Below are 26,567 nucleotides of genomic sequence, written 5' to 3'. Positions count from 1 at the left end.
CTATACAGAGAACATGTCACTTCTGACACTTCCGGTCACTAAGTGTGTAGAGGTTTTTTTCCCCATACCAACAAGCAATTCCTGAACACCAACTGGGTGTCCTACAATTCAGCTTCATTCTGATACAATACAATTCAGCTTCATTCTGGTACAGTCTAGCCAGAGATACCATCAGATTCCACAGGTTAAGTTTCAGTCCTAAAAGGCTACCCTCCTCCCCTTACCTCAGACACCAGTCACAAGCTCAGGTTATCTCCTGTACTTCTGATGGACAGGCTGAGATTCTAACGACCCCCTCCTTGGGTTTGATTAGTTTGTTAGAGCAGCTCACAGAACTCAAGGAAACATTACGTTAACCAGTTTATTAAAGGATATGATAAAGGATACAGATGAACAGCCAGATGAAGAGAGCTCTGGAAGGGTCCCAAGCACAAGAGCTCCTGTCCCCATGGAGCTGGGGTGCCTCACCCTCACAGTGTGGATGTGTTCACCAACCTAGAAGCTCCTCAAACCCCATGCTTTTGGGATTTTATGGAGGCTTCATCACACAGCATTATCTATCATTGACTCCATTTTCAGCCATTCTCCCTTCTCCCAGCCCTCATCCAGGAACCCATGCAGAGTTGTCTCATTAGAACAAAAGACAGTCCTATCACCCACAAAATTACCACCCAGAGAATTACAAGGCTTTCAGAAGTTCTGTGTCAGGAACAGAGATCAAAGATCAATAGTAGGGCTTCCCTGGTGGCGCAGTGGTTGAGGGTCCGCCTGCCGATGCAGGGGACACAGGTTCGTGTCCCGGTCCGGTAAGAGCCCACATGCCGCGGAGCGGCTGGGCCCGTGAGCCATGGCCGCTGAGCCTGCGCGTCCGGAGCCTGTGCTCCGCAACGGGAGAGGCCACAACAGTGAGAGGCCCACGTACCGCAAAAACAAAACAAAACAAAACAAAAAGATCAATAGTAGAACAACAGATGTTCCTAGTGCTCTTATCACTTAGGAAATGCCAAGGGTTTTAGGAGCTCTGTGCTGGGAACTGGGGGCAGATATATTTTCTATTATCTCATAATAATGCATCAAGGTTTTTTTAATTAATTACAACAAAGTACCATACTAACATAAGATGGCAATAACAGGAGAAACTGAGGGTGGGGTGGATAGGCACTCTCTCTTCTATCTTCACAATTTTTCTGTAAATCTGAACTGTTCTAAAAAGTAAAGTTTAAAGATAAATAAATCTTAGTGTCTTTCAAAAAGTTTTACAATTTTCTCCACTGTGGTCTTGCATATATTTTGCTACATTTATCCCAACATACTTTGCATTTTTCCTTGCTACTGTAAATTTAATGTCTTTTTTTTATTACACATCCTAATAGTTTATTGCTGGTGTACAAAAATACAACAGTTTTGTACATTTACCTTAGTATTCAACAAACTTCCTCAACTTCATTATGTCTAAAATAATTATTTTCACTTTCACACGGACATTCATTAGCATCTTTGAATGACAATTTTGCTTGTTCCTTTCCATTCCTCTCAACTTGTGTTTCTTTTTTTTATCTTAGTGTCCTGTCTAACAAATAGACATGGTGATAACAGGCATAATTGTCTTATTCCTGGTTTTAAAGAGAATGATATTTGCTGTAGGGTTTTGGATTTTGTTTTCATTTGGGGTTTGTCTTTTTCTTTCTAGCCTTTATTTGGTTAAGAAGCTCACTCCTATTCCTAGTTCACTAAGATTACTGGTCATAAATGGACACTGAATTTTACTTAACAATGTCTTCTGTATCTTTTGAGATGGCCTTTTTTCTTTTAATCTTCTAGTGTGGTAAATTTTGGTTAAGTTACAGTAATTAGTTATGGTAAATTTTAGGTGTAAAGATGTAGTCATTCCAGATTTCCCCAGTCTTTTCAGGCTTTAACTCAATCAAATGATTATTTTTCTTTTCTCCCCATTCTCTCACGAGTAGAATCTAAGTACGAGGAGCTTACATGTGGTCATGGCCGTGGAGGAGGGTGACTGGTTTTTTCCTGTCATCCCTCCGTATTGTAATTCTAGCTGTTGTCAGGTCACCTATCATTCTCTGGCTGTTGTCCCATCTCTACGGGCTCTCCTGGTTCACTGGCCCTCTCTCAACCATTTTCCACCCTCTTTTAGGATTGTGGAAACTTCTGCATGCTATCCCCTACTACTTTGGAGACTGAAATCTTGGCAGCTGGACTCCAGCACACTGTCAGATCACACACTATCATCATTTCTACTATAGCTATTATTTGCTGCTAGGTATGCTAGCCAAGGAGAACTACCTGGGGCTTACCATCTCATAGGGATCCTGATAGGAAGTGGGCACACACTTTCTCTCAGATCTCCACCATTATTTGGGAATTATATCACTGTCTCCTACTGATAGCTCAGCAGTGAGGATGTAGGCTGGGAGAAGGGTCCTTTCTCAGAGACACTCAACTATATCTTGTTTTCACCTCCAACTCTCTCTTAAGGGTAGGAAAACTGGCTCTTTTATCATCATTCATTCTATCGAAATCTGATGCTAATGGCATCAACTTTGGCTCTTGGCGCTCAAAATCCAGGCTTTTGAAACTCAACCTTTTTATCTCAACCTATTTTTTCTACTAGGAGATTCAAAGCTCTGTTTTGAAACTTATAAACTGAACATGGACTCATCTTTCTCTTTTCTTTTCTGTAGTAACAGCCCTCCCCTGAGGGCAGTAAATATGGAAAGCACTGCTCACTGCTGCCTGGGTTGGAGAAGAGAGAGGCAGGCGAGATATTCCAGGAATAATGAGTAATTATCAACAATAACATTTCACAATAATATTGTGCACAGCTTCCACACTCTGCCTGAATATCTTTAAAAACCCTTAAATTTAATAGATCCAAGGATGAACTCACCATTGTCCTATATTCTCTGTGTCTGGAAATGGCATTACTATCTACCCAGTAGAAACTTCTGAGTATCCTCAAATTCTTACCCCCTACCCCTTTTCCCACCATCAATTTGTTATATAATAGAAATTCTTCTCCCTCCAATCTCATTATAATATTTTGTCTTATTGGTATCCATGGCTAATGTCGGTGTACCAACCACTCTCTGCTTATTGGCTCAGACAGATAGGTAACTCTTCGTCCCTCCTAAGCCACCTGTGTCTTCTGAGACAAAGATTGGTAGGCAGGTAGTTTATTTGGGGTCATGCTCCCGAGCAGTAGTGTGCTCAGACTCAGCTCCTACTGGCTCCCAAGGACCAACTGGACCAACTATGCATATCTCTATCCAACTGCAGAAATGGGCAAATGGTACAAACCAGGGTGATTTTTTTTTTCCTAGAGAGCAAGGAAAAAACATTGACCAGCATACTACTCATCCTAGGGAACATGAGTGAGGGCAGGAGAAGAGTAAAACAGGGAAGGGGGTAAAACCAATGTAATGGTTTTTTTTGATCACTATTATTGAGTTGATGTGGGGCTCAGTCTCACTAAAGTCCCCTGAACAGCCATGCAGAATACACCTCAGAATTTTCTTTTTTCTTGGCCGTGCCACATGACCTATGGGATCTTAGTTCCCTGACCAGGGATTGAACATGGGCCCCCTGCAGTGGAAGCATGGAGTCCTAACCACTGGACCGCCAGGGAATTCCCATACCTCAGAATTATCTTCCCAAGAAAGGAGTATTTATCCATGGGTTTCCATTCCCCACTGGACAGGGGTTGTCTTGAGGGGTGTTACCTCTCCTACTTTTCCAGATTTGCTTCCGTGTAGCATGGCTGAGAAGGCTCCAGCCGGCATCTTAAACAGGAGTGACAGTGAAGCCTGGGTGCAGAAGGGGAGAGCCTGCTAAGCAACCAAAGGAAGTCACTGCCCGAAGACGTCTCCACACAGCTGGTTGCTGCAGCAGGACTGAAGTAAAGGCTAGATGAGAGGATATGAGGACATATGAAGCAGAGTGCAAAAGAAATCCAACACAAGGATTAGTTGCAGCGCCCACTGCAGCAACTGGGCTCAGAGTAGTAATTAATATTCATCATCTCTCTCCTAAAATACCCAGTCCAGATTGCCCCCGCCCTTGGCCGGCACTTCAGCAAGTCTGTGTTGTTGCCTGGTGGTGACTCAGATTTTTATCTCCAAGGGCTGTGAACCGTCAGTTGTATTAACCTTATCAGGCCATCGTTGTTGCAATAGACTATTTACAGTTATCATTGGACATGCCAGTATTAGGATATGCCGCAGTGAATCCCCTGAGTTCCACACATGCTCTTTCTTGTATAGCCCCAAACTAGCTCTTCATGAGAATCAGAGTTGACCCCTCCCCCCCCACATATGATAACTCCCTCATTTGTCTATGGGCCTACTATTATGAAAAGCTCAAAATGACCAAGTGATAGTCATAGTTTCAGGTATAGTGGAACTGTTACTGTCTCCTAAAGGAAGCATCCCCACACACCATTTCAAGAACTAGGACTTCTAATCCCACAGAGCCTAAATTGCAGAAGCAGGGAACACAAATTCCACAAATGAGTCACTGAGATGATTGTGAGAGAGTCTAGCCCATTTCCACCTTTTGGGTCACAGATCTGAGGGTCTAGTTCTTAGAGAAGAACACCAAAAGTCTGCTACCTTACTGCCCGTTGTAGTAATGTTCACAGGCCTCTGTGCTTCCAGAACCCTACTCTTACAAATATAGTTTCATGATAATATCTATTATTGCCATCCCTGCCCTACAGAGGTTAGCCAATGAACCCAAAGCCATTAGGAGCCCCCTCGCCAGTGCATTCCTTATTGCCTTAGCAAGGTGCCCTCTGTTGTCCTCTTAGGGAATACAGTTGGATGGTGAGTTCTCAGATGAGTTTATTGATTATAAACCAATTCTATTATTCCTCCCTCCCCGAGCTTTCTGATTTTTACCTCAGTGATCCTGCGAAGGCTGTTTGGACCCCTCTTCTTCATTTGCTGTATGCCACAGTCACGCTCAAGTCTCAAGGAACAATCCCAGCAGCATATTAAGACTAGATCCAGGTATTCTTCTCAGGACTCTAAATTCTGAGTAAGAAGAGAATGAGCCCATTTTAATAAATTCCCCTCACCCAGCCTTTATAGTCTGCCCTTTGTAGTCAACACCTTCAAGATCTATTCTTGCTTATGCTGTCTTGGTTTCTTTCAGCTACGGTAATGTGTATAATATTTCCTCCCAGAGCAGGCATTATATTCCTTTATTTTAAGGCTGTGTTGTGACTTGACCCAAAAATGCATCCATTATGTTTCTGGAGGAACTGATGGGCCAGGATCTTTTTTTTTTTTTTAACATCTTTATTGGGGTATAATTGCTTTACAATGGTGTGTTAGTTTCTGCTTTATAACAAAGTGAATCAGTTATACATATACATATGTTCCCATATGTCTTCCCTCTTGCATCTCCCTCCCTCCCACCCTCCCTATCCCACCCCTCCAGGCTGTCACAAAGCACCGAGCCAATATCACTGTGCCATGCGGCTGCTTCCCACTAGCTATCTACCTTACTATGTTTGTTAGTGTGTATATGTCCATGACTCTCTCTCACCCTGTCACAGCTCACCCTTCCCCCTCCCCATATCCTCAAGTCCGTTCTCCAGTAGGTCTGCGTCTTTATTCCTGTCTTACCCCTAGGTTCTTCATGACATTTTTTTTTCTTAAATTCCATATATATGTGTTAGCATACGGTATTTGTCTTTTTCCTTCTGACTTACTTCACTCTGTATGACAGACTCTAGGTCTATCCACCTCATTACAAATAGCTCAATTTCGTTTCTTTTTATGGCTGAGTAATATTCCATTGTCATGGGCCAGGATCTTGAAGAGGACAAGCATCGTCTTGAGAGGCACCTACCTGGTGTAACATCTTTGCAGGGCCTCTAGGGGCAGGAGGCTGCTAGCAAGGGCAAGGGAAGGGCTTCTGCCAGTCCAGAGAGTTCAGGGAAATCTGGGTGTATTAGTTTCCTAGGGAATGCCATAGCAAATTGCCACAAACTGGCTGAGTTAAACAACATAAAATTCTTCTCTCACAGTTTTGGAGACCAGAAGTCCAAAATCTAGGTGTTGGCAGGGTAGCACTCCCACTGGAGGTTCCAGAGGAGAATCAGTTCCTTGCCTCGTCCAGTTTCTGGCAGCTGTCAGCATTCCTTGGTTCGTAGCTGCATCCCTCTGCTCTGTCTTTACGTTGCCTCCTCTGTGTATCTGTGTTATGTCCCTCTGCCTCTCTCTCATAAGAACACTTGTGATGGCATTTAGGGCTCACCTGGATAATCCAGAGTAATCTCCTTATCTCAAGATCCTTAACTTACATCTCCAAAGACCCCTTTTCCAAATAAGGTAAAGTAATTACAAGTTCCAAGGATTGAGACTTGCTATGTTCGGGTGGCCATTATTCAGTTTAGCATATTGAGGTTTCAAGTTTCTCAGGCTCTTCCAACCAAATGTCCGCTTCTAAGGTTTACAGAACTGAGTCCAGTATTTTCTCCATCAGAGCCCTGACTTTGGCATGACCAACCTGTTGAGTCTGTGTATTCAGTTTCCTGTGTAGTGTTGCCACCCTTGCCATTAAAGCTTGGACTTGTTTTCATCACAACCTGCCTTAGAGCTACAGGAGAAACAGATCTCTTTACATGGAAGATTTCTGACTTTCACCATTCTATAACATTGCCCACGCTGTCTTTCTTCTTGCAGTGCCCTTCTGCCTCACTTTTCTTTTACTGGAAAGCAGTTACACATTTCTTTTTTGTTGTTGTTGTTGTACGCGGGCCTCTCACTGTTGTGGCCTCTCCGGTTGCGGAGCACAGGCTCCGGACACGCAGGCTTAGCGGCCATGGCTCACGGGCCCAGCCGCTCTGCGGCATGTGGGATCTTCCCGGGCAGGGGCACGAACCCGTGTCCCCTACATCGGCAGGCGGACTCTCAACCACTGTGCCACCAGGGAAGCGCTGTTTTTTTTTTAAAAAAATTAATTAATTAATTATTTTTTGGCTGCGTTGGGTCTTTGTTGCTGTGCACGGGCTTTCTCTAGTTGCAGTGAGCAGGGGCTACTCTTCCTTACAGTGCACGGGCTTCTCTTTGTGGTGGCTTCACTTGTTGGAGAGCACGGGCTCTAGAGAGCGGCTCAGTAGTTGTGGCACACGGGCTTAGTTGCTCCGTAGCATGTGGGATCTTCCTGGACCAGGGATAGAACCCATGTTCCCTGTATTAGCAGGCGGATTCTTAACCCCTGCGCTACGAGGGAAGTCCCAGTTACTCACTTTTTAAGATCCAGCTCACATGTCACAATTCCCCCAGGCAAACTTAGTTGCACTGTTTTCAGTGTAATCACAGACCTCGATTCTTACCTTTTTCTTTAGAAAAAAACTTTAGTCAGCTTTCATTCTTTTAAAAACTTATTCATACCTCTTTTACAGGACCTAATGCATTGTCTTATAAATTGCTTTACAGTGCTCCCTGAATTAATGTGGGAATTCCTTGAATATAGGAATCATGTGTATTATCTTACCACTGGACATATAGTAGCCAGGCAACAGTTACGTGTTAAATGAATGAAAGATATTTCCCAGCAGTAGAGGAAAGGGCATATGTAACACTCATATTTTTACCTCATAAAATTTTTACATTTATGGATTTTATGTTGTTTTCTTATTGCATCTGACTCAGCTCTACAAATAAATAAGTCATGTCTAAACCATCAATACTCTAGCTCAAAACGTGTGAGCAAATGCTATTGCTTGTTTTCACTCCCAAATATAAAATAAACTTACAAAGAACATTCAGTTTTAGTTATTAATGATTTTTGAGTGATAAAATTGAAAAGTGGAGGTTAGGAAAAAATATTAATAATTACTACAAAAATATGGTCTTTCTATGATGACTTGTTGAGCTTTTACTTAAAATGAGTAGCATTTAGGACTATAGATGATATTTGCATGAATTATCAAAAAGTTAGAAAGGTAACGATTTGAACTGCAAAATGTTTTATATTGTTCCCTGGAGGAATAAAAGACATTGTATCAGTGGATTCTTTTACCCTAACTATTCTTAAGTCTGAATTAGAGAATCTATCCATTAAAGTGAATTTGAGTTAAACATTTAAGAAATTGCTTCTACTTTATTATAACATATAGAGTAAAAGTATTATAAATGAGGATTTCTACACTGTAATTTGAAATGACTCAAATCTGTGGCTAAAAATAACATTACCTCCATATAAACCCAAGAAGACAAGTTGGAAAGCAATTAGAAGCTCAATATTTTATTTAAAAATTGAAAATTATCCTGTAGGTAATGTGGTGTGTGTACGAGTGTGTGTAATTTTGTCCTCTTTCTTTACATGCCACATTTCTAATGCAAAGAAATCATTTCTAAGTTACATGTGGCCTCAAATATCTAAACCATTGAGAAAACTCTCTTTGAGTTTTCTTACCAAATATAGGTTGACATTCCAGTTCTGTTAAGAGATGGTGAGAGATAAAATGAATGGCTTGAGGGGTTTGCAAGAAACCACTTATAAATTAAGCTGAAGGTCTTATCTACCTGCACAAACTTGTTTAGCTTTCAACTGAAGAGACTCAAGAGAAGATAAATAAGTTACAAGCAATTTATTAAGTAAATCTGTTGCATCTGAACTCTTCCTCCTTCTCTTGACTCATTTATGAGGCCAAAAATAAACTCACTTCTTCTAAGGAGATAATTTTGAGGTTAAAACACTATACTACCGGTCTAGTGTACAGTGAAAGTACAAAAAGCAACTTGGGGGTTTCCCTGGTGGCACAGTGGTTGAGAGTCCGCCTGCCGATGCAGGGGACGCGGGTTCGTGCCCCGGTCCGGGAGGATCCCACATGCTGCGAAGCGGCTGGGCCCGTGAGCCATGGCCGCTGGGCCTGCGCGTCTGGAGTCTGTGCTCCGCAACGGGAGAGGCCACAACAGTGAGAGGCCTGTGTACCGAAAAAAAAAAAAAAAAAAAAAAAGCAACTTGGCATCTCTTATTAGAAATACACATAGAATCACAGAATTTTAGAACAATAGGGCATGTCCCTCATTGTATGTGCTAGCTGATGTTGAAGGACAAAAAAAGTGTTTATTGCAAAATAAATAGAAAAATACTGACTTCAAAAATAATGGTCTTTTGCCACATTGAGCTTTTTGGATCAGTTGTATGTATAGAAATATTTTCCTATTATGTGAAAAATTCATAGGAAACAATGTGAAATCTAAACAACCAAATTAACGTCAATAGGGAAAGAGGTTAAATAAATTGTGGTACATTGACACTATATTCCCAAAAATATAAATGTATAAATCAGATGGGTATGCAACACCATAGATTAAAAGACATAGTAGGAAAAAAAAAAACAAGTTGAGGAAAAATGTATACTATTTACTATCTAAGTAGAACTGTATGCATCAAACTTATAACAGTGGTAACTTCTGGCACAGGGGGAGGGTATTGGGATTTGGGGATTTGGTCAAAAGGAACTTTAGCCTTATTGAAAATGTATTCAATATTACGTTTTTTTAAGAATAATTTTAAATCTCTTTTTGTGTTATAATTAGTTAAAACATGATTAAATGAGAGAATGAATGGAGTGCTACATTAATATAAGGTTTAATACAAATATAAATTTATATTTAATATAAAAATATTAGATAAGATTTGGTGTAAGGAGGACAAGATAAGGCACTTAACCAAAATTACTCCTGATTCTTATTCAATGATAATATTGAAAAAAATAATTTTCCAGAGGACTTTTTAGAATAGTTTAAAATTTCTATTCAAATGAGAAACCAAATTCTGGCTCATGATGGCTCCAGGACACTGTCACTGTAAGTAAGAAACGAGTATTTAAATGAAAACTAATGTTATAACATTTGCTTTTGGCTGCCCAATGGATCTCCCTTTGGAAAACTTCCATTACTCCCACTTTATATAATTCTGAAAGAATGTCCATCATAAGCCAGCACACCCCTTACCACAGGGATGAGAATGTGGTCCAAGCTAGGCCACTTTAACTCTCTTCTGGGAGTTTAAGTTTTAAGTGTGGAATCTAATAAAGGACTCAATTAGAAAAAAGACAGACAACCCAATAAAATACTTAAACAAGCACTTCACAAAGGAGGGTATCTAATTATTCAATGAGCATATGAAAAGAAGGTGTTCAACCTCTAAAGTCATCAAGGAAATGTACACAATGAGATAACACTACTTACTCTCCAGAAAGGATAAAAAGTTTTAAATGACACTACCAAGTGTTGATAAGAATGTGGAGCAAGTGGAACTCTTATCATCTGCAGGTGGGAATATAAACGGGCACAGCCTCTTTGGAAAACTATTTGGCTATATCTACTACATCTGAATGTACGCTTACTTTACCACCCAGCGGTTACACCCTTAGAGAGTGAAAACATATGTGAACCAAAAGACATGTGGAAGAACATTCATTTGTAGCTTTGTTTACAATATTACCAAATTGGAAACGACCCACATGTCCATCAAGAATACAGTATTTGTAGAGTGAAATACTATATAGCAATCAGAACAAGCAATGGGTATATGCAACAATAAGGATATATTTCCCAGGCATTACCTTGAGCAAAAGAAGTCAGACATTAAAGCATACTGTATGATTCCGTTTAAATAAAGTTAAAAAATAGGCAAAACACATTTATGTGACAGAGAAGTCAGAACAGTGGATACCTTTGAGGGGTAATGACTGGGAGAGGGCATGAGGGAGATTTCTAGGGCAATGATAATGGCCTATATCTTGGTATACATACTAGTTATGAGACAGGAAGGAAGGGGGCAGAGCACAGCCGTTAAAAGAATGACACAGCCGTTGAGAAAATCAGGATATGACAAAAACTGGTTAGAACCAACTAGGCCCAAGATGTTGGAAGATTTGATTCCCAATAGCCCTTGAATCTCATTTTACGCTCACTGAAATACATTAGCTAAATGACACACCCATCAATGGCGCCCTGACAGTTCTGAGGCCCACCATAAAAGGCCAAAAAGTGGGCCATGGCCCAGTTCCTGGAAATCCCCACCCCTTCCCCAAAATAGTTTGAATATTCCTCCCACTTGCTAGCATATGAGATTACCTAGCCCATAAAAACTAACCACCCCATACCCCGGGGGCTGCTCTCACTTTCTGAGCCGGTCCACATTCTGCCTGTGGAATGTGTATCCCTCCATATAAACCTGCTTTCACCATGAAACCTCTTACTATGGCTCGCTCTTGAATTCTTTCCTGGGCGAAGCCAAGGACCCTCACTTGGTGGCCCGTCCCAGGGGCTCACTCGCATCCTGGGATGTGATATTTCCTTCTCCTATATCAGTTACATGAGTGTGTTCACTTGGTAACAATTTATTGAGCTATACACTTACGATCTGTGTACTTAATATATGTTATACTTTAATTTAAAAGGTTTCCAAAATAAAATTTCTAGCAGAGACACACAGAGATGGAAGGCAGGTGGAACCAAGTTATCCCAAAGCTGGGACCTCTATAAGACTGACCGTGAGTTCCCACCTCTGAGGTCCCCAGAGCTCCAGAGCTATTCTAGTTTCTCTCTTGCCCAGGAACTGGTTGTTAAATTATTGTTTTGATTCTCTGGATCCTTACAATAAATTCCTTTCCATTTTTTCCCTAACATAGTAAGAGTTGGTTTCTTACTGAGACCCAACTTGAGTTGCCAGGAAAAATGTTGGTATTATTCTTGAGGTAAATAGTTACTTTATTTTTTTAAAAAGACAAATGCCTTACAGGTAAAGTGGAAAAAAATTTTCTTATAAATGATAGAAGCCTAGTTGAGTACATTGGAATGCTTGGCTATAAGCAAGAACGTTATATAAGTGACGTCTGTACTGGAAGGGAATGCCATATAACTTAACAGCAATAAAATCCAGATCTAACATCAGAATTAAAAGAATAATAGCCACATGGGTAAGATCAGTTAGACCTGGTGTCTCCTGCCAATTATTACTCTTGAGCACACTGACCTAAACATGATTAACTGATCCTTAATATTCCCTAGTGCAACCAAGAAGGCTGGAAAGTTTAAAATGGCTAACTTACAAGGACAATTCTCTTCTAAAGAGGGTGGATCCTGTTATAAGAAAGCCCCTTCTGTTTTGTTGAATACCTTGATAGATCTGGATACACAAAACAAGGCTAGAGCTAAATTCGAGACTGAAGATTTGAATTGTTCTGCATTTTAGAGACAGAAGAAATTGGAGTTCCTGGTATACTCATTGAGGGTAGAGGAGTTCAGGAAAGAAAGGAAGAGGATAACATGAACTTGGGGAGAAATGGGTAGAAAAGAAACATACCTTGGGCTACACACCCCTACACACCCCAAAAATTATTTGCGTTTTAACAATGCAAGCCCCATATCTATCTCCCCAAAATATTCAATCAAGGTTACTCAACACATAAATGTTTCCTGTGTGTGTGTATTTCAAACACAAGAGTTATGCTTCAGATAAAAGTTAGTATAATATTTAGCAGACAGAATACTGCTCAACATATACTAGAGAATGAGATGACCCATATAGAGAACCATTGCCAGCAGTGGGCATATGAACATGAGTACATCTAGAATTCAAAGAAATCTAGAGGAATGCTTTGTATTTCCACAGAACTTGGAATAGTGGGATCAAGATACTCTCTGCATAGTCTCATGGGAAGGAAACTCCAACTAACACATGGCTTACACAAGACTTCACTAAAGCTAAGAAGTAACAAAAGGGAAATAAACTCATCATGTAAGACCAAACTAGATTGCCTGGTTATGATTTGCTTACCAGCTCTCAGTCCTCTGTCCAGTTGAGGGGACTTATTGTTTAGGGGATTATACCTGACATCTATTGGTCAGTTAAGAGGCTTGCTACTCTAAATAACAGAAAAACAAATCCAAGACTAAACAATGATGCTGGCTCACATAACCAGAAGTCTAGACAGTACGGGCTTCAGGTACAATGTGATCAAGGCTCTGGTCCTATTTTTCTTGCAGTTCTGTCAGCTCCATTCTCCTTCATGTGTAGGTTTTGTTCTCAGGCTGATATCCCTCAAGGTCACAAAATGGCTGCCAGCAGGAAATGGGCAATACTCAATACGGAAGAGTGAGATTGACTTTCCATCACTACCGCTCAAATAAAAGGAAGTACTTTCCTAAAAGCTTTAAGTAACTCATATTTAATTAGCCAACATCGGGGCACATTCCCATTTGTAAACCATTTGCTGGCCAGGGGCAGGATTACCATGAGTAGCTTACCTTAACCAGTCCTCCCTTGGTGAGCCAAGGACGGAGTTAGCTTTCCCTGAGTCAGAAAGGCTATATCTGATAAGGACCAGTACCCAAACAAAACTGGAGATTAATGAGAAAGGAGGCTTGGCAACTGGGTTATGGGTAATCATCTAGAATATCCACTATATCTATTTTCTACCTCCCTCAGACTCTTGCACTATTTTTCCCCTTGCTCTTTGTAATCCATCCTCACTGGCCTTCTTTCAGATCTTCAACATGCTTTGTTCCTTTTCCCTCTAAGGTCTTTGCTCAAGCTATTCCTTTAGCCTGGAATGCTCTTCTTCTACTCCCTTTCCTAGTGAAATACTCATCGGTGTGCTTTCCACTGAAAAGTCACCCCTTTAGTAGAGCCTTCCCTCAGCCCCATACTAGCTCACGTGCTGCTTCTTTCCACTCTAACTTAAGCAAAAAGAGAAGACAGTTGATTCTCATTATTCCTGGTAGGTATGTTCTATAAAGTTGCCACAAATACCGAATTAGTGAATACTGAACCACTGTTGCTAGGGGATACAGGCTTAGGTACCAGGGAACCTGGTCACAACACTGTCAGTAACCAACAAATACATAACATTGTTTTATGGGTGTTTCTGTTTAAAGACACCTGATTTAATATATAGTTGACTCATTGACATAGAACTCACAGCCAATAGTACTATAACTCACACCTGAACTAAGCTGATGTAACACACGTGTTTTTCTCTGTAAGGCACCGCACGCCTTCCTGCGCTCAGGGACATTAGAGAACACTTCAGCACTCCCCTCGTGGGACATTTTAAGCAGCAAGGTTACCAATAATAAGTGCAAAAATTAGATAAATGCAAAAAGGACATGTTTACAGTCTGAGAGCTGAAATAAGAAGGCAGAGTGTGGCCTTGTTTGACCTCAGCTGGGAACGTGCACATCAGGCAATTCAAAATTTTCACCATTCTGCACACGTGCATGTCTACAAATGATGGAATGACCACAAAAGTCCACAGGTATTGATGTTGGGGTTACACATAAATTTTAGCCAGTAGGCAAATTTGCAAATACAGAATCTATGAATAATGAGGATCAACTGTATATTGCTTCATATACCTGGGGAGTCCTAGAAGGTGAATCTGATGCCAGGTGTGACTGGATCTCAGAGTTCCAGGGCTCTTTCTGCCTCCATCTTCTGCCTTTTCTCGGCTTCCTTCTTGAAAACCTCTCTCCACCCATTAGCACAACAGCCGCTGGTAGCCCCAAGTCTATGTAACTCTTAGTTTACCCACAAACCCAGAGGAAAAAGAAGCCCTTTGTCTCTCAAGCTCTCTGTACGGATCTATGGGAAGACTGGTCCTTCTTGCACCCTGCTCTACCCTCTCTGGCGGGAGGGAGCATGTCAGCCCCACACGACCCACGTAGACAAGACTCCTCACTGGGAAGGGGGCCCTGGGATCAGAAGAAAGAGGACAAGCACAGTGGAAAAAATTTAAAATGTCAATTATAGTTGACATACTTTTAGAATTCTTTAAAATGAAAAATGAACTTTTTTTTTTTGGCCGTGCTGCATGGCTTATGGGATCTTAGTTCCCTGAACAGGGGTTGAACCCAGGCCCATGGCAGTGAAAGCATGGAGTCCTCACCACCGCCAGGGAATTCCCTGAACCTATTTTTTTTTAAATAATAACTATTTTAATACATTTATAATTAAAGAAGATGTGGTATACACACAATGGAATATAACTCTGCCATAAAAAAGAATGAATGAACGCCATTTTCAGCAACCATGATGGACCGAGAGATTATCATATGAAGTGAAGTAAGTCAGACAAAGACAAATATCATATGATATCACTTATATGTGGAATCTAAAACAATGATATAAATGAACTTATTTACAAAACAGAAATAGACTCACAGACACAGAAAACAAACTTCTGGTTACCAAAGGGGACAGCAGGGGGTGGGGAGGTAAATTAGGAGTTTGGGACTAACAGATACACACATATATATATATATATATATATGTGTATATATACATATATATACATATATTTTATACACATGTATAAAATAGGTAAACAACAAGGACCTACTGTATAGCACAGGGAACTCTACTCAATACCTTGTAATAATCTATAATGGAAAGGAATCTGAAAAAATATATATATTTATAACTGAGTCACTTTGCCATACACCTGAAACTAATGCATTGTAAATTAACTATACTTCAATTAAAAAATGTTTTTAAAGTATAATAAAAAATCATAGTAGATATATTTCCTTGGCACACCACTGGACCAGTGTGCACATGCTTCACATGAGACAGCACTGTTCTAAACACTCCCATTACTAACCCCTGATGTAGGTCTTACTATCATTCCATTTAACATACGAGGAAACTGAGGCACATCAAGATAATTTTTGAAAAGGAGCAGTGATGGTGGACATCAGTCTTCTTACTGACTTTAGAAAATATTATTTCTAATATTTCACCATGAAATGTGGTGTTTGAGGAACTTTTTTTTTTCTGTACATCTTTTATAGCTATGTTTTATAAAGGTAAACAAGTTTCCTGTTCTGAGTTTTCCTAATGAGGATTTTTGTAAATGTACCTAACTTACCATTGTAAAATGTAATAATTGGACTAAAATATTTTTTTAAATACCCTTGAGATGTTTCCTCACCATTTGCTTATTTCCTATCAACCAAATCATAGACTGTTCAGATTGCTGTTGACCACAGAACATTAATTGGATTCAATTTGCAGAAAAGAAAATTTTTTCCTGCATTTGTAAGAGTATCATATTGTTTTTCTCTTTTGATCTACTAAGTTAGTAGATCATTTGTAAGTTTCTCTTGCATTTCTAAGACAAATTCTACTTGATCTAGAGTAACTTGTATAGTCATCCCTAACCACTCTCTTTCATAACCCATATCCAGTCTACTAAATCTATTAGTAGACTCAACTGGCCCCTTCTTCAAATTATACCCTGAATTTGACCACTTCTTACTACCTCTGCCATCCAAAATAAAGACATCATTATCTGTTGCCGAGATGGAATCATCGATCCACTCCTGGTCCCTTTGCCTCCACACTTGCCTCTTTATAGGTGATTCTCAAATTGCAGTTGTAATGATCCTTTAAAAATGTAAGACTTCCCATTTCCTCAGAGTGAACACTATAATCCTTTTAATGGCCCACATCTCCTGTTGCTCTCCCCTGTTCTTGTTCACTCTGAATCACCCCACTGGCCTTCTTGCTCTTCCTCGAGTACACCAGGTACACTGCTACCTCAGGGCCTTTGCATTTGCTGATTCAACTGCCTCTGCCTGGGTAATTCTTTCCACAAATGAGTACAAATATGTATATTGGTCTACATGTATACTAATAGATGGCTACATATATACATGTCTACACATAGATTACACATATAGGTCCACCTATGTATTATACACCTGTCTACATATATCCATCAACTCTCAGGTCCATGCCCAAATGTCACCTTCTGAGTGAGATGTTTCGGATAACACTATGGACAGCTGCAATCATGCTCCTGTGTTACTTTACCCCCTCCCCACAGCAGCTTTATATTTCTCCACATTTTTCTCCATCTGATATACTGCATACTTGCTTATTTATTGTGTTTCTCCTCCATTAGAATGTCAGCTTCATGACAGTAGAGGTGTTTGCCTGTTTTGTTCCCTGTTACACCTGCAGTGCATGAGTCACTCAGTAAATATTAAATAGATGAGTGGACCATTATTTTATTCATCGTTTGCCTCAAGATCTGCTTCTGTCTCCCCTCATTGTTGGATTCAGTTTAGTAACATTTTATTTAGGATTTGAGGAGCTATGTTTCTTAATGTGACTGGCTTACAATTTATTGGATTGATTGTACTTTCTTTGTTCCTCTTTCTCCCTTCAACTTTTTAGGAAGTTATATCTCCTGTTTTCATTCTTTCAGTAGTTACCCTCAAAATGTTAACATGTAGTATAGACTTAGAAGAGGAAATTAACAGTATCTCTACTCTCCCCCAGTATGATACAGAGACCCTGATCAGACCACATGTTCTGGTTGCTAGTAATTTAGGCTACACTTTGTAGACTGTCAATGTAATTCATGTCCATAGTACGTCCGAAAAAAATTATGAAGCAGACACAATCCTTGGGGTCTCCTCTTCTTTCTGCATTTTTGCACAGTTTTTCCACCTGGGCAGAGAAGTTTTATCTGAACTGTACATTCTGGTTTTAATGCTGTTATACTCTTTCCTATTAATACCTATTGTCTATCAATACCTACAGTCATGAAAGAATCTTATTAACTAGGTCACAATAACCAATGAGATTTACAGTGTTATGTCACCTTAAAGTAATTACATTTCAGCATAAAATAAATGAAAATATCAATACATCACTAGTGGGGAAATTTAAATAGAATAGTTAAATTAAACCTGGTCAAGGGCTCCCTTGTTATTCCTTAAAAAATGTAATATGTATTGCTAACTTCTTTTACTCATGGTCTTTGTCCCATCAATAAGAATTAACAAAAGCTGATTTGATTGTCTCAAATTATTTTTCCTCCATCACTACTTCTTACCCCTCACTGACGTCATCAGTAATATTCTCTCTAACCTTTGCCAGCATTCAAAATATTCTTTATTACATCCGCATCTGTACTAAAATATGAAACCAATATATCTTGTCTTCTTAGTTTATTAATGTTGATTAATGTTGATTAATATTAATGTTGATTGTTACATTCAACCTGTAAATATTTTTTAAAATAGTAAACAGCTTAGCAGCATCAGAATCTTGATTTTTGTGGAATACAACTGAATATCTAATGTCATGATTTTTTTTTTTTTCCCCACACCGTGTGGCATCTTAGTTCCCTGACCAGGGGACCAGAGATCAAACCCATGCCCCCTGCAGTGGGAGCACAGGGTCTTAACCATTGGACTGCCAGGGAAGTCCTTAATGTCATGATTTTTAAAGCATTACTTACTTAAATATTTTATTTTATTTTATTTTTTAAATATGCCCTGCTCTTGTAACACAATGCCGGAAAGACTGCCCCTCTCTTGCGACACAGTGCCAGAAAGACTGCCCCATTTACTTTTATCAGTGCCTATTTCCCCATATCACCTTCAAAACAGAGTTTTAGTATTATATTTGGTTTTGCTACATTATTAAGTATAAAGAAATAAAGTACAGTCACTTTGGAAGACAGTTGGCTGTTAATAAATTATTTTAATTTGCATTATTTACTTACTAAAAATGTGAATATTTTCTTGGTTTACTCTTTATGTTTCTCTTTGTAACAAGCTGTTAGTTACTATGCTTAAAAATGAGTTACTGGGCTTCCCTGGTGGCGCAGTGGTTGAGAGTCCGCCTGCCAATGCAGGGGACGTGGGTTCGTGCCCCAGTCCAGGAAGATCCCACATGCCACAGAGCGGCTGAGCCCGTGAGCCATGGCCGCTGAGCCTGCGCATCCGGAGCCTGTGCTCCGCAACGGGAGAGGCCACAACAGTGAGAGGCCCGCGTACCGCAAAAAAAAAAAAAAAAATGAGTTACTACCTGAAGAATGTTTTGACTAGAATCTGGCATATAGTAAGTTCTGAATAAATGTTACTTGTTCTCATTATTATTATTGTTAAAATATTATCTTTGTTTTTGTTACTATGATCATCCCTGGACCTAATGAGGCTAGATTTAGCCCATGGATTTATACCAAATTCCTTCTTTCTCTATTTATTTTTAATAGGCTTTATATTTGAGAGCAGTTTTAGGTTCACAGCAAAATTGAACAGAAGGTAGAGATTCTCATATATTCCCTGCCCTGAGGCAGGCATTATCAACATTCCCCACGAGAGTGATGCATTTGTTACAACTGACAAATGTACACTGATGCATCATTACCAGGCAAAGTTCATAGTTAATATTAGGGTTCACTCTTGGTGTTGTACATTCAGTGAGTTTGGACAAATGTATAGTGATGTATAGCCACCATTATAGTATCACACAGAGTAGTTTTACTGCCCTAAAAATCCTCTATGCCTTGCCTATTCATCCCTCCCTCCCCTTAGCAACCACTGATCTTTTTACTGTTTCCGTAGTTTTGGCTTTTCCAGGATTCCAAAACTTGGACTCATACAGTGTGTAGTCTTTTCACATTGGTTTCATTCACTTAGTAACACTCATTTAAGTTTCCTCCATGACTTTTCTTGACTTGATAACTCATTTCTTTTTAGCACCAAATAATATTCCACTGTCTCTATGTACCTTAGTTTATTTATCCATTCATTTACTGAAGGACATCTTGGTTGCTTCCAAGTTCTGCCAATTGTGAATGAAGCTGCCATAAACATCCTTATGCAGGTTTTTCATTTTCAGCTCCTTTGGGTAGATATCAAGGAGCACAACTGCTGGATCTAATGGTAAGAGTATGTTTAGTTTTGTAAGAAATAGCCAACTGTCTCGCAAAGTGATTGTACTATAGTACTTTGCATTCCCACCAACAATAAATGAGAGTTCCTATTGCTACTCATCCTCTTTGGCATTAGCTAGCTGTGTCCGTGTTCTGGATTTTGGCCATTCTAACATGTGTAGAATGTATGTGCATATGTAGTGGTCTCTCATTTTAATTTGCCTCTCCCTGATGATATAAGATATGGAGTATCTTTTCATATGCTTATATGCTATCTGTATATCTTCTTTGGTGAGGTGTCTGTTAAGGTCTTTGGTCCATTTTTTAGTTGCGTTATTTGTTTTTATGTTGTTGAGTTTTAAGAGTTCTTTAATGTTTGGATAACAGTTTTTTATCAGGTATGTCTTTTGTAAATGTTTTCTTAGTTAGGGAAATCCCCCCCGCCTCATCAATGTTTCAGATGCCATCTCTTCTCACCTTGTCTAGAATACTGTTTTAGCAAATCTCACCTTTCTCTCCTGCATTATTCGACTTCCCTCTCTACTGGATTTTTCCCTAGCAGCATACAAAATGCCTTTTATATCTCCTATTTTTAAAAAAACACAACAGGGACTTCCCTTGCTGGCACAGTAGTTAAGAATCTGCCTGCCAGTGCAGGGGACATGGGTTCAAGCCCTGGTCTGGGAAGATCCCACATGCTGTGGAGCAACTAAGCCCATGTGCCGCAACTACTGAGCCCGCATGCCACAGCTACTGAAGCCTGCGTGCCTAGAGCCCATGCTCTGCAACAAGAGAAGCCATGGCAATGAGAAGCCTGCGCGCCACAGTGAAGAGTAGCCCCCACTCACTGCAACTAGAGAAAGCCGGTACACAGCAATGAAGACCCAAAGCAGCCAAAAATAAATAAATAAATAAAATTAAAAATAATAATAATAAAAAAATAAAAAAACATGACAAGAAAACACTCTTGATCACAATTTCGAATCCTGAATTCTCACTTTCCCTTTACAGTAAACTAAAAAGGAATTGTCTAAACTTGTCTCATCTCATCTTTCTTCCAATCTCTTTTTAAAGTTATGAATTTATTTCACATGGTATATACACTATGGAACAAAAATTAAAATAATCAAAATTCCATTAAAAATTTCACAATATGTAGGAAATAGTGAAATAAGATTGACAAAATATTAATAATTGTTGAAGCTGCATAATGAGTCCCTGTAGGTTTATTATACTAGTCTTTATATATATATATATTTGAAATTTTGCCATAATAAAATGTTAAAGAAGTTTGTGTTGAAGTCTTTCTCCTGCTCTTTCCCTATCCACCTCATCTGCCCTGTCCTCTACAGGTAATCACTTTTATTAGTTTCTTATGTATCCTTTCAGAGCAGATACAAGTAAAAATGAACATATATTCTCTACCTTCTTTGCTTACACACAAGGTCGTACACCTCATACACATTCTGTGATTTGCTCTTATCGTGTTAACAGTAGGTGTTGTACGCTACCTTGTGTGTGAGGCACCAGTCTGTAGAGCAAAACTTTTCTTTGCTTTTCATATTGAGTTACCTTTCAGTCCAGGGTCTCCCTCAGATGGACATCTAGGACTTTCCTTCTTCTCCCTTGGGGCTCCTTCTCCTGCACACAGGGTCCTGATATTTTTCTCCTTGCTGGCACTGTCCTTGAGGGCTGGAGTCGGATCCTTGAGGGCTGGAGTCGGATCCCTGAAGTCCTGCGTGTTCCCCGGCGCAGCGGTGTCTGCTCAAGGCCTTCGCATCTCGGGAGGCGGTTTCACTCCTTCAGGTCCTGGGGAGTGAAGCATCTATGACAGTGGTCCCCAACCTTTTTGGCAGCAGGGACCTGTTTCGTGGAAGACAGTTTTTCCATGGACGGGGCTTTGAGGGGGGAGTATGGTTCAGGCGGTAATGTAGCTATGGGGAGGGATGGGGAGCCGCAGGCAGAGGAAGCTTCGCCTGCTCGTCCACTGCTGACCTCTTGCTGTGCAGCCCGGTTCCTAACAGGCCGTGGACAGATACTGGTCCACAGCCCCGGGGGTTGGGGACCCCTGATCTATGAGACAAAGCTTTCCTTTGCAGATGGTGACTACTTCTTGTGGCCAATTTTTAGTGCAAAGTCTTACCAAGGATTTCTTTCCATTTGGGTGTGTGAGTGTGAAATGGGAATGGGGATATAAAGAGAAAAAAAGGAAGAAAGTCAAATCCAGCCACTCATGTAAAACTTCTAATTTTTTGGTTCTATTTTTACATTATCTGTATCATTAACCTTTATTTCTGTTTATAAAAATTTTTTAAATACGTATTTGTTTTCTATTTAAAAAGATACTGCTTTTCCACTAAAAATAGTTCCTGGAATTCTTACTATTTATTTTTCTGTAAACAGTTTCCTATTTTCTATAGAGGTTTCCATCGATATTTTAATTGTACTGCATTAAATCTATGACTAAATTAGGAAAGATATTGTGTTCCTCAATATATTAATTATTTACACCCCAGAATGTAACATATTGCTTGTTCTATTCAAACCTACCTTTATTGTAATGCTTTTTTATTAGATCTAGTTGGGACTTTGCTAGGCTAATTTTATAAATGCTTTGCTAATTTTATAAATGTCTTAGCACCTTAGCATGGCTAACATACACTGGATTGTTCAAAAACAACTTTGATAACAAATTAAGGGAAAAAAATCAGAATAATATACTGATGGAAAGTTATAAAACGTCAAAAAAGTCTGAATAATGAGGCTAATTAGCTTTACTGAATCCAAAATTCCCATGTCCTAAGGTAACACCATTCTGTCAAGACAGTGATTGGCACATGGCAATCCTTCCCTCAGTCAGGCGCCAGCACCCTGCACAACTAGTTCCATTTGGGCAGACACCAACTCATTTCTAAGCTAAACTGTTTTGTAGTTCAAACCTCCCTAGGTTAGGGTTGCCAGATAAAACACAGGACAGTTAAATTTGCAATTCAGATAAACAAGTAATACTTTATTCTAGTATAAGTATTCCTTTTTTTTAACATCTTTATTAGAGTATAATTGCTTTACAATGGTGTGTTAGTTTCTGCTTTATAACAAAGTGAATCAGTTATACATATAAATATATCCCTATATCTCTTCCCTCTTGCATCTCCCTCCATCCCACCCTCCCTATCCCACCCCTCTAGGTGGTCACAAAGCCCTGAGCTGATCTCCCTCTGCTATACAGCTGTTTCGCACTAGCTATTTATTTTACATTTGGTAGTGTACATATGTCCATGCCACTCTCTCACTTTGTCCCAAATTACCCTTCCCCCTCCCACATCCTCAAGTCCTTTCTCTAGCAGGTCTGCACCTTCATTCCCATCTTGCCCCTAGGTTTTTCTGACCATTTTTTTTTCTAGATTCCATATGTATGTGTTAGCATATGGTATTTGTTTTTCTCATTCTGACTTACTTCACTCTGCATGACAGTGTCTAGGCCCATCCACCTCACTACAAATAACTCAGTTTCATTCCTTTTTACAGCTGAGTAATATTCCATTGTGTATATGTGCCACATCTTCTTTACCCATTCATCTGTTGATGGACACTTAGGCTGCTTCCATGTCCTGGCTATTGTAAATAGAGCTGCAATGAACATTTTGGTATATGACTCTTTTTGAATTATGGTTTTCTCAGGGTATATGCCCAGTAGTGGGATTCCTGGGTCATATGGTAGTTCTATTTTTAGTTTTTTAAGGAACCTCCATACTGTTCTCCATAGTGGCTGTATCAATTTACATTCCCACCAACAGTGCAAGAGGGTTCCCTTTTCTCCACACCCTCTCCAGCATTTATTGTTTGTAGATTTTTTTGATGATGGCCATTCTGACTGGTGTGAGATGATATCTCATTGTAGTTTTGATTTGCATTTCTCTAATGATTAATGATGTTGAGCATCCTTTCATGTGTTTGAATGTGTCTATATATGTGTCTATATATCTTCTTTGGAGAAATGTCTATTTAGCTCTTCTGCCCATTTTTGGATTGGGTTGTTTGTTTTTTTGATATTGAGCTGCATGAGTTGCTTGTATGTTTTGGAGATTAATCCTTTGTCAGCTGCTTCATTTGCAAATATTCGCTCCCATTCTGAAGGTTGTCTTTTCGTCTTGTTTATGGTTTCCTTTGCTGAGAAAAAGCTTTTAAGTTTCATTAGGTCCCATTTGTTTACTTTTGTTTTTATTTCCATTTCTCTAGGAGGTGGGTCAAAAAGGATCTTGCTGTGATTTATGTCATAGAGTGTGCTGCCTATGTTTTCCTCTAAGAGTTTGATGGTGTCTGGCCTTACATTTAGGTCTTTAATCCATTTTGAGTTTATTGCTGTGTATAGTGTTAGGGAGTGTTCTAATTTCATTCTTTTACATGTAGCTGTCCAGTTATCCCAGCACCACTTATTGAAGAGGCTGTCTTTTCTCCACTGTATATTCTTGCCTCCTTTATCAAAGATAAGGTGACCATATGTGCATGGGTTTATCTCTGGGCTTTCTGTCCTGTTCCACTGATCTATATTTCTGTTTTTGTGCCAGTACCATACTGTCCTGATTACTGTAGCTTTGTAGTATGGTCTGAAGTCAGGGAGCCTGATTCCTCCAGCTCCGTTTTTCTTTCTCAGGATTGCTTTGGCTATTCGGGGTCTTTTGTGTTTCCATTCAAATTGTGAAATTTTTTGTTCTACTTCTGTGAAAACTGCCAGTGGTAGTTTGATAGGGATTGCATTGAATCTGTAGATTGCTTTGGTTAGTAGAGTCATTTTCACAATGTTGATTCTTCCAATCCAAGAACATGGTATATCTCTCCATCTATTTGTATCATTTTTAATTTCTTTTATCAGTGTCTTATAGTTTTCAGCATACAGGACTTTTGTCTCCTTAGGTAGGTTTATTCCTATGTATTTTATTCTTTTTCTTGCAATGGTAAATGAGAGTGTTTTCTTAATTTCACTTTCAGATTTTTCATCATTAGTGTATAGGAATGCAAGAGATTTCTGTGCATTAATTTTGTATCCTGCTACTTTACCAAATTCATTGATTAGCTCTAGTAGTTTTCTGGTAGCATCTTTAGGATTCTCTATGTATAGTATCATGTCATCTGCAAACAGTGACAGCTTTACTTCTTCTTTTCCAATTTGGATTCCTTTTATTTCTTTTTCTTCTCTGATTGCTGTGGCTAAAACTTCCATAACTATGTTCAATAATAGTGGTGAGAGTGGGCAACCTTGTCTTGTTCCTGATCTTAGTGGAAATGGTTTCAGTTTTTCACCATTGAGGACGATGCTGGCTGTGGGTTTGTTATAGATGGCCTTTATTATGTTGAGGAAAGTTCCCTCTATGCCTACTTTCTGCAGGGTTTTTATCATAAATGGGTGTTGAATTTTGTTGAAAGCTTTCTCTGCATCTATTGAGATGATCATATGGTTCTTCTCCTTCAGTTTGTTAATATGGTGTATCACGTTGATTTGTGTAAATTGAAGAATCCTTGCATTCCTGGGATAAACCCCACTTGATCATGGTGTATGATCCTTTTAATGTGCTGTTGGATTCTGTCTGCTAGTATTTTGTTGAGGATTTTTGCATCTATGTTCATTAGTGATATTGGCCTGTAGTTTTCTTTCTTTGTGACATCTTTGTCTGGTTTTGGTATCAGAGTGATGGTGGCCTCGTAGAATGAGTTTGGGAGTGTTCCTCCCTCTGCTATATTTTGGAAGAGTTTGAGAAGGATAGGTGTTAGCTCTTTTCTAAATGTTTGATAGAATTCGCCTGGGAAGCCATCTGGTCCTGGGCTTTTGTTTGTTGGAAGATTTTAAATCACAGTTTCAATTTCAGTGCTTGTGATTGGTGTGTTCATATTTTCTATTTCTTCCTGGTTCAGTCTCGGAAGGTTGTGCATTTCTAAGAATTTTTCCATTTCTTCCAGGTTGTCCGTTTTATTGGCATACAGTTGCTTGTAGTAATCTCTCATAATCCTTTGTATGTCTGCAGTGTCAGTTGTTACTTCTCCTTTTTCATTTCTAATTCTATTGATTTGAGTCTTCTCCCTTTTTTTCTTGATAAGTCTGGCTAATGGTTTATCAATTTTGTTTATCTTCTCAAAGAAACAACTTTTAGTTTTATTGATCTTTGCTATTGTTTCCTTCATTTCTCTTTCATTTATGTCTGATCTGATCTTTATGATTTCTTTCCTTCTGCTAACATTGGGGTTTTTTTTGTTCTTCTTTCTCTAATTGCTTTAGGTGTAAGGTTAGGTTGTTTATTTCAGATGTTCCTTGTTTCTTAAGGTAGGATTGTATTGCTATAAACTTCCCTCTTAGAACTGCTTTTGCTGCATCCCATAGGTTTTGGGTCGTTGTGTTTTTGATAATTTTATTAATATGTGTCTTGGCGTGTTTCTCCTTGGATTTATCCTGTATGGGACTCACTGTGCTTCCTGGACTTGATTAAGTATTTCCTTTCCCATATTAGAGAAGTTTTCAACTATAATCTCTTCAAATATTTTCTCAGTCCCTTTCTTTTTCTCTTCTTCTTCTGGGACCCCTATAATTCAAATGTTGGTGCATTTAATGTTGTCTCAGAGACCTCTGAGACTGTCCTCAATTCTTTTCATTCTTTTTTCTTTATTCTGCTCTGCAGTAGTTATTTCCACTATTTTATCTTCCAGGTCACTTAACCGTTCTTCTGCCTCAGTTATTCTGCTGTTGATTCCTTATGGAGAAATTTTAACTTCATTTATTGTGTTGTTCATCTCTGTTTGTTTGCTCTTTAGTTCTTCTAGGTCGTTGTTAAAAGTTTCTTGTATTTTCTCC

The 26,567-nt window shown here is 39.3% G+C and overlaps 1 protein-coding gene across 2 annotated transcripts in view; it reads right to left on the bottom strand.

The window, feature by feature from the left end:
* NEDD4 (NEDD4 E3 ubiquitin protein ligase) overlaps positions 1-21,486 on the bottom strand; it is a 193,645-nt gene extending 172,159 nt beyond the window's left edge. The window contains exons 1-2 of one of the 2 annotated variants that reach the window (XM_079910495.1): positions 21,299-21,486; positions 4,917-5,051 (exon numbers count right to left, since the gene is read on the bottom strand). In XM_079910495.1, coding sequence (XP_079766621.1) covers positions 4,917-4,958 — 42 coding nt within the window. In that variant the 5' untranslated portion in view covers positions 4,959-5,051; positions 21,299-21,486. Of the gene's footprint in view, positions 1-3,740; positions 3,856-4,916; positions 5,052-21,298 lie in introns of those variants that run through there. The other variant, XM_079910494.1, reaches the window with a different exon arrangement.
* Between the last annotated feature and the right edge of the window lie 5,081 nt (positions 21,487-26,567).

Source organism: Stenella coeruleoalba (assembly GCF_951394435.1).
Source record: "Stenella coeruleoalba genome assembly, chromosome: 2".
Classification (NCBI taxonomy): domain Eukaryota; kingdom Metazoa; phylum Chordata; class Mammalia; order Artiodactyla; family Delphinidae; genus Stenella; species Stenella coeruleoalba.
Note: the sequence above shows the minus strand (reverse complement) of the source record. Positions and strands in the feature narration are given on the sequence as shown.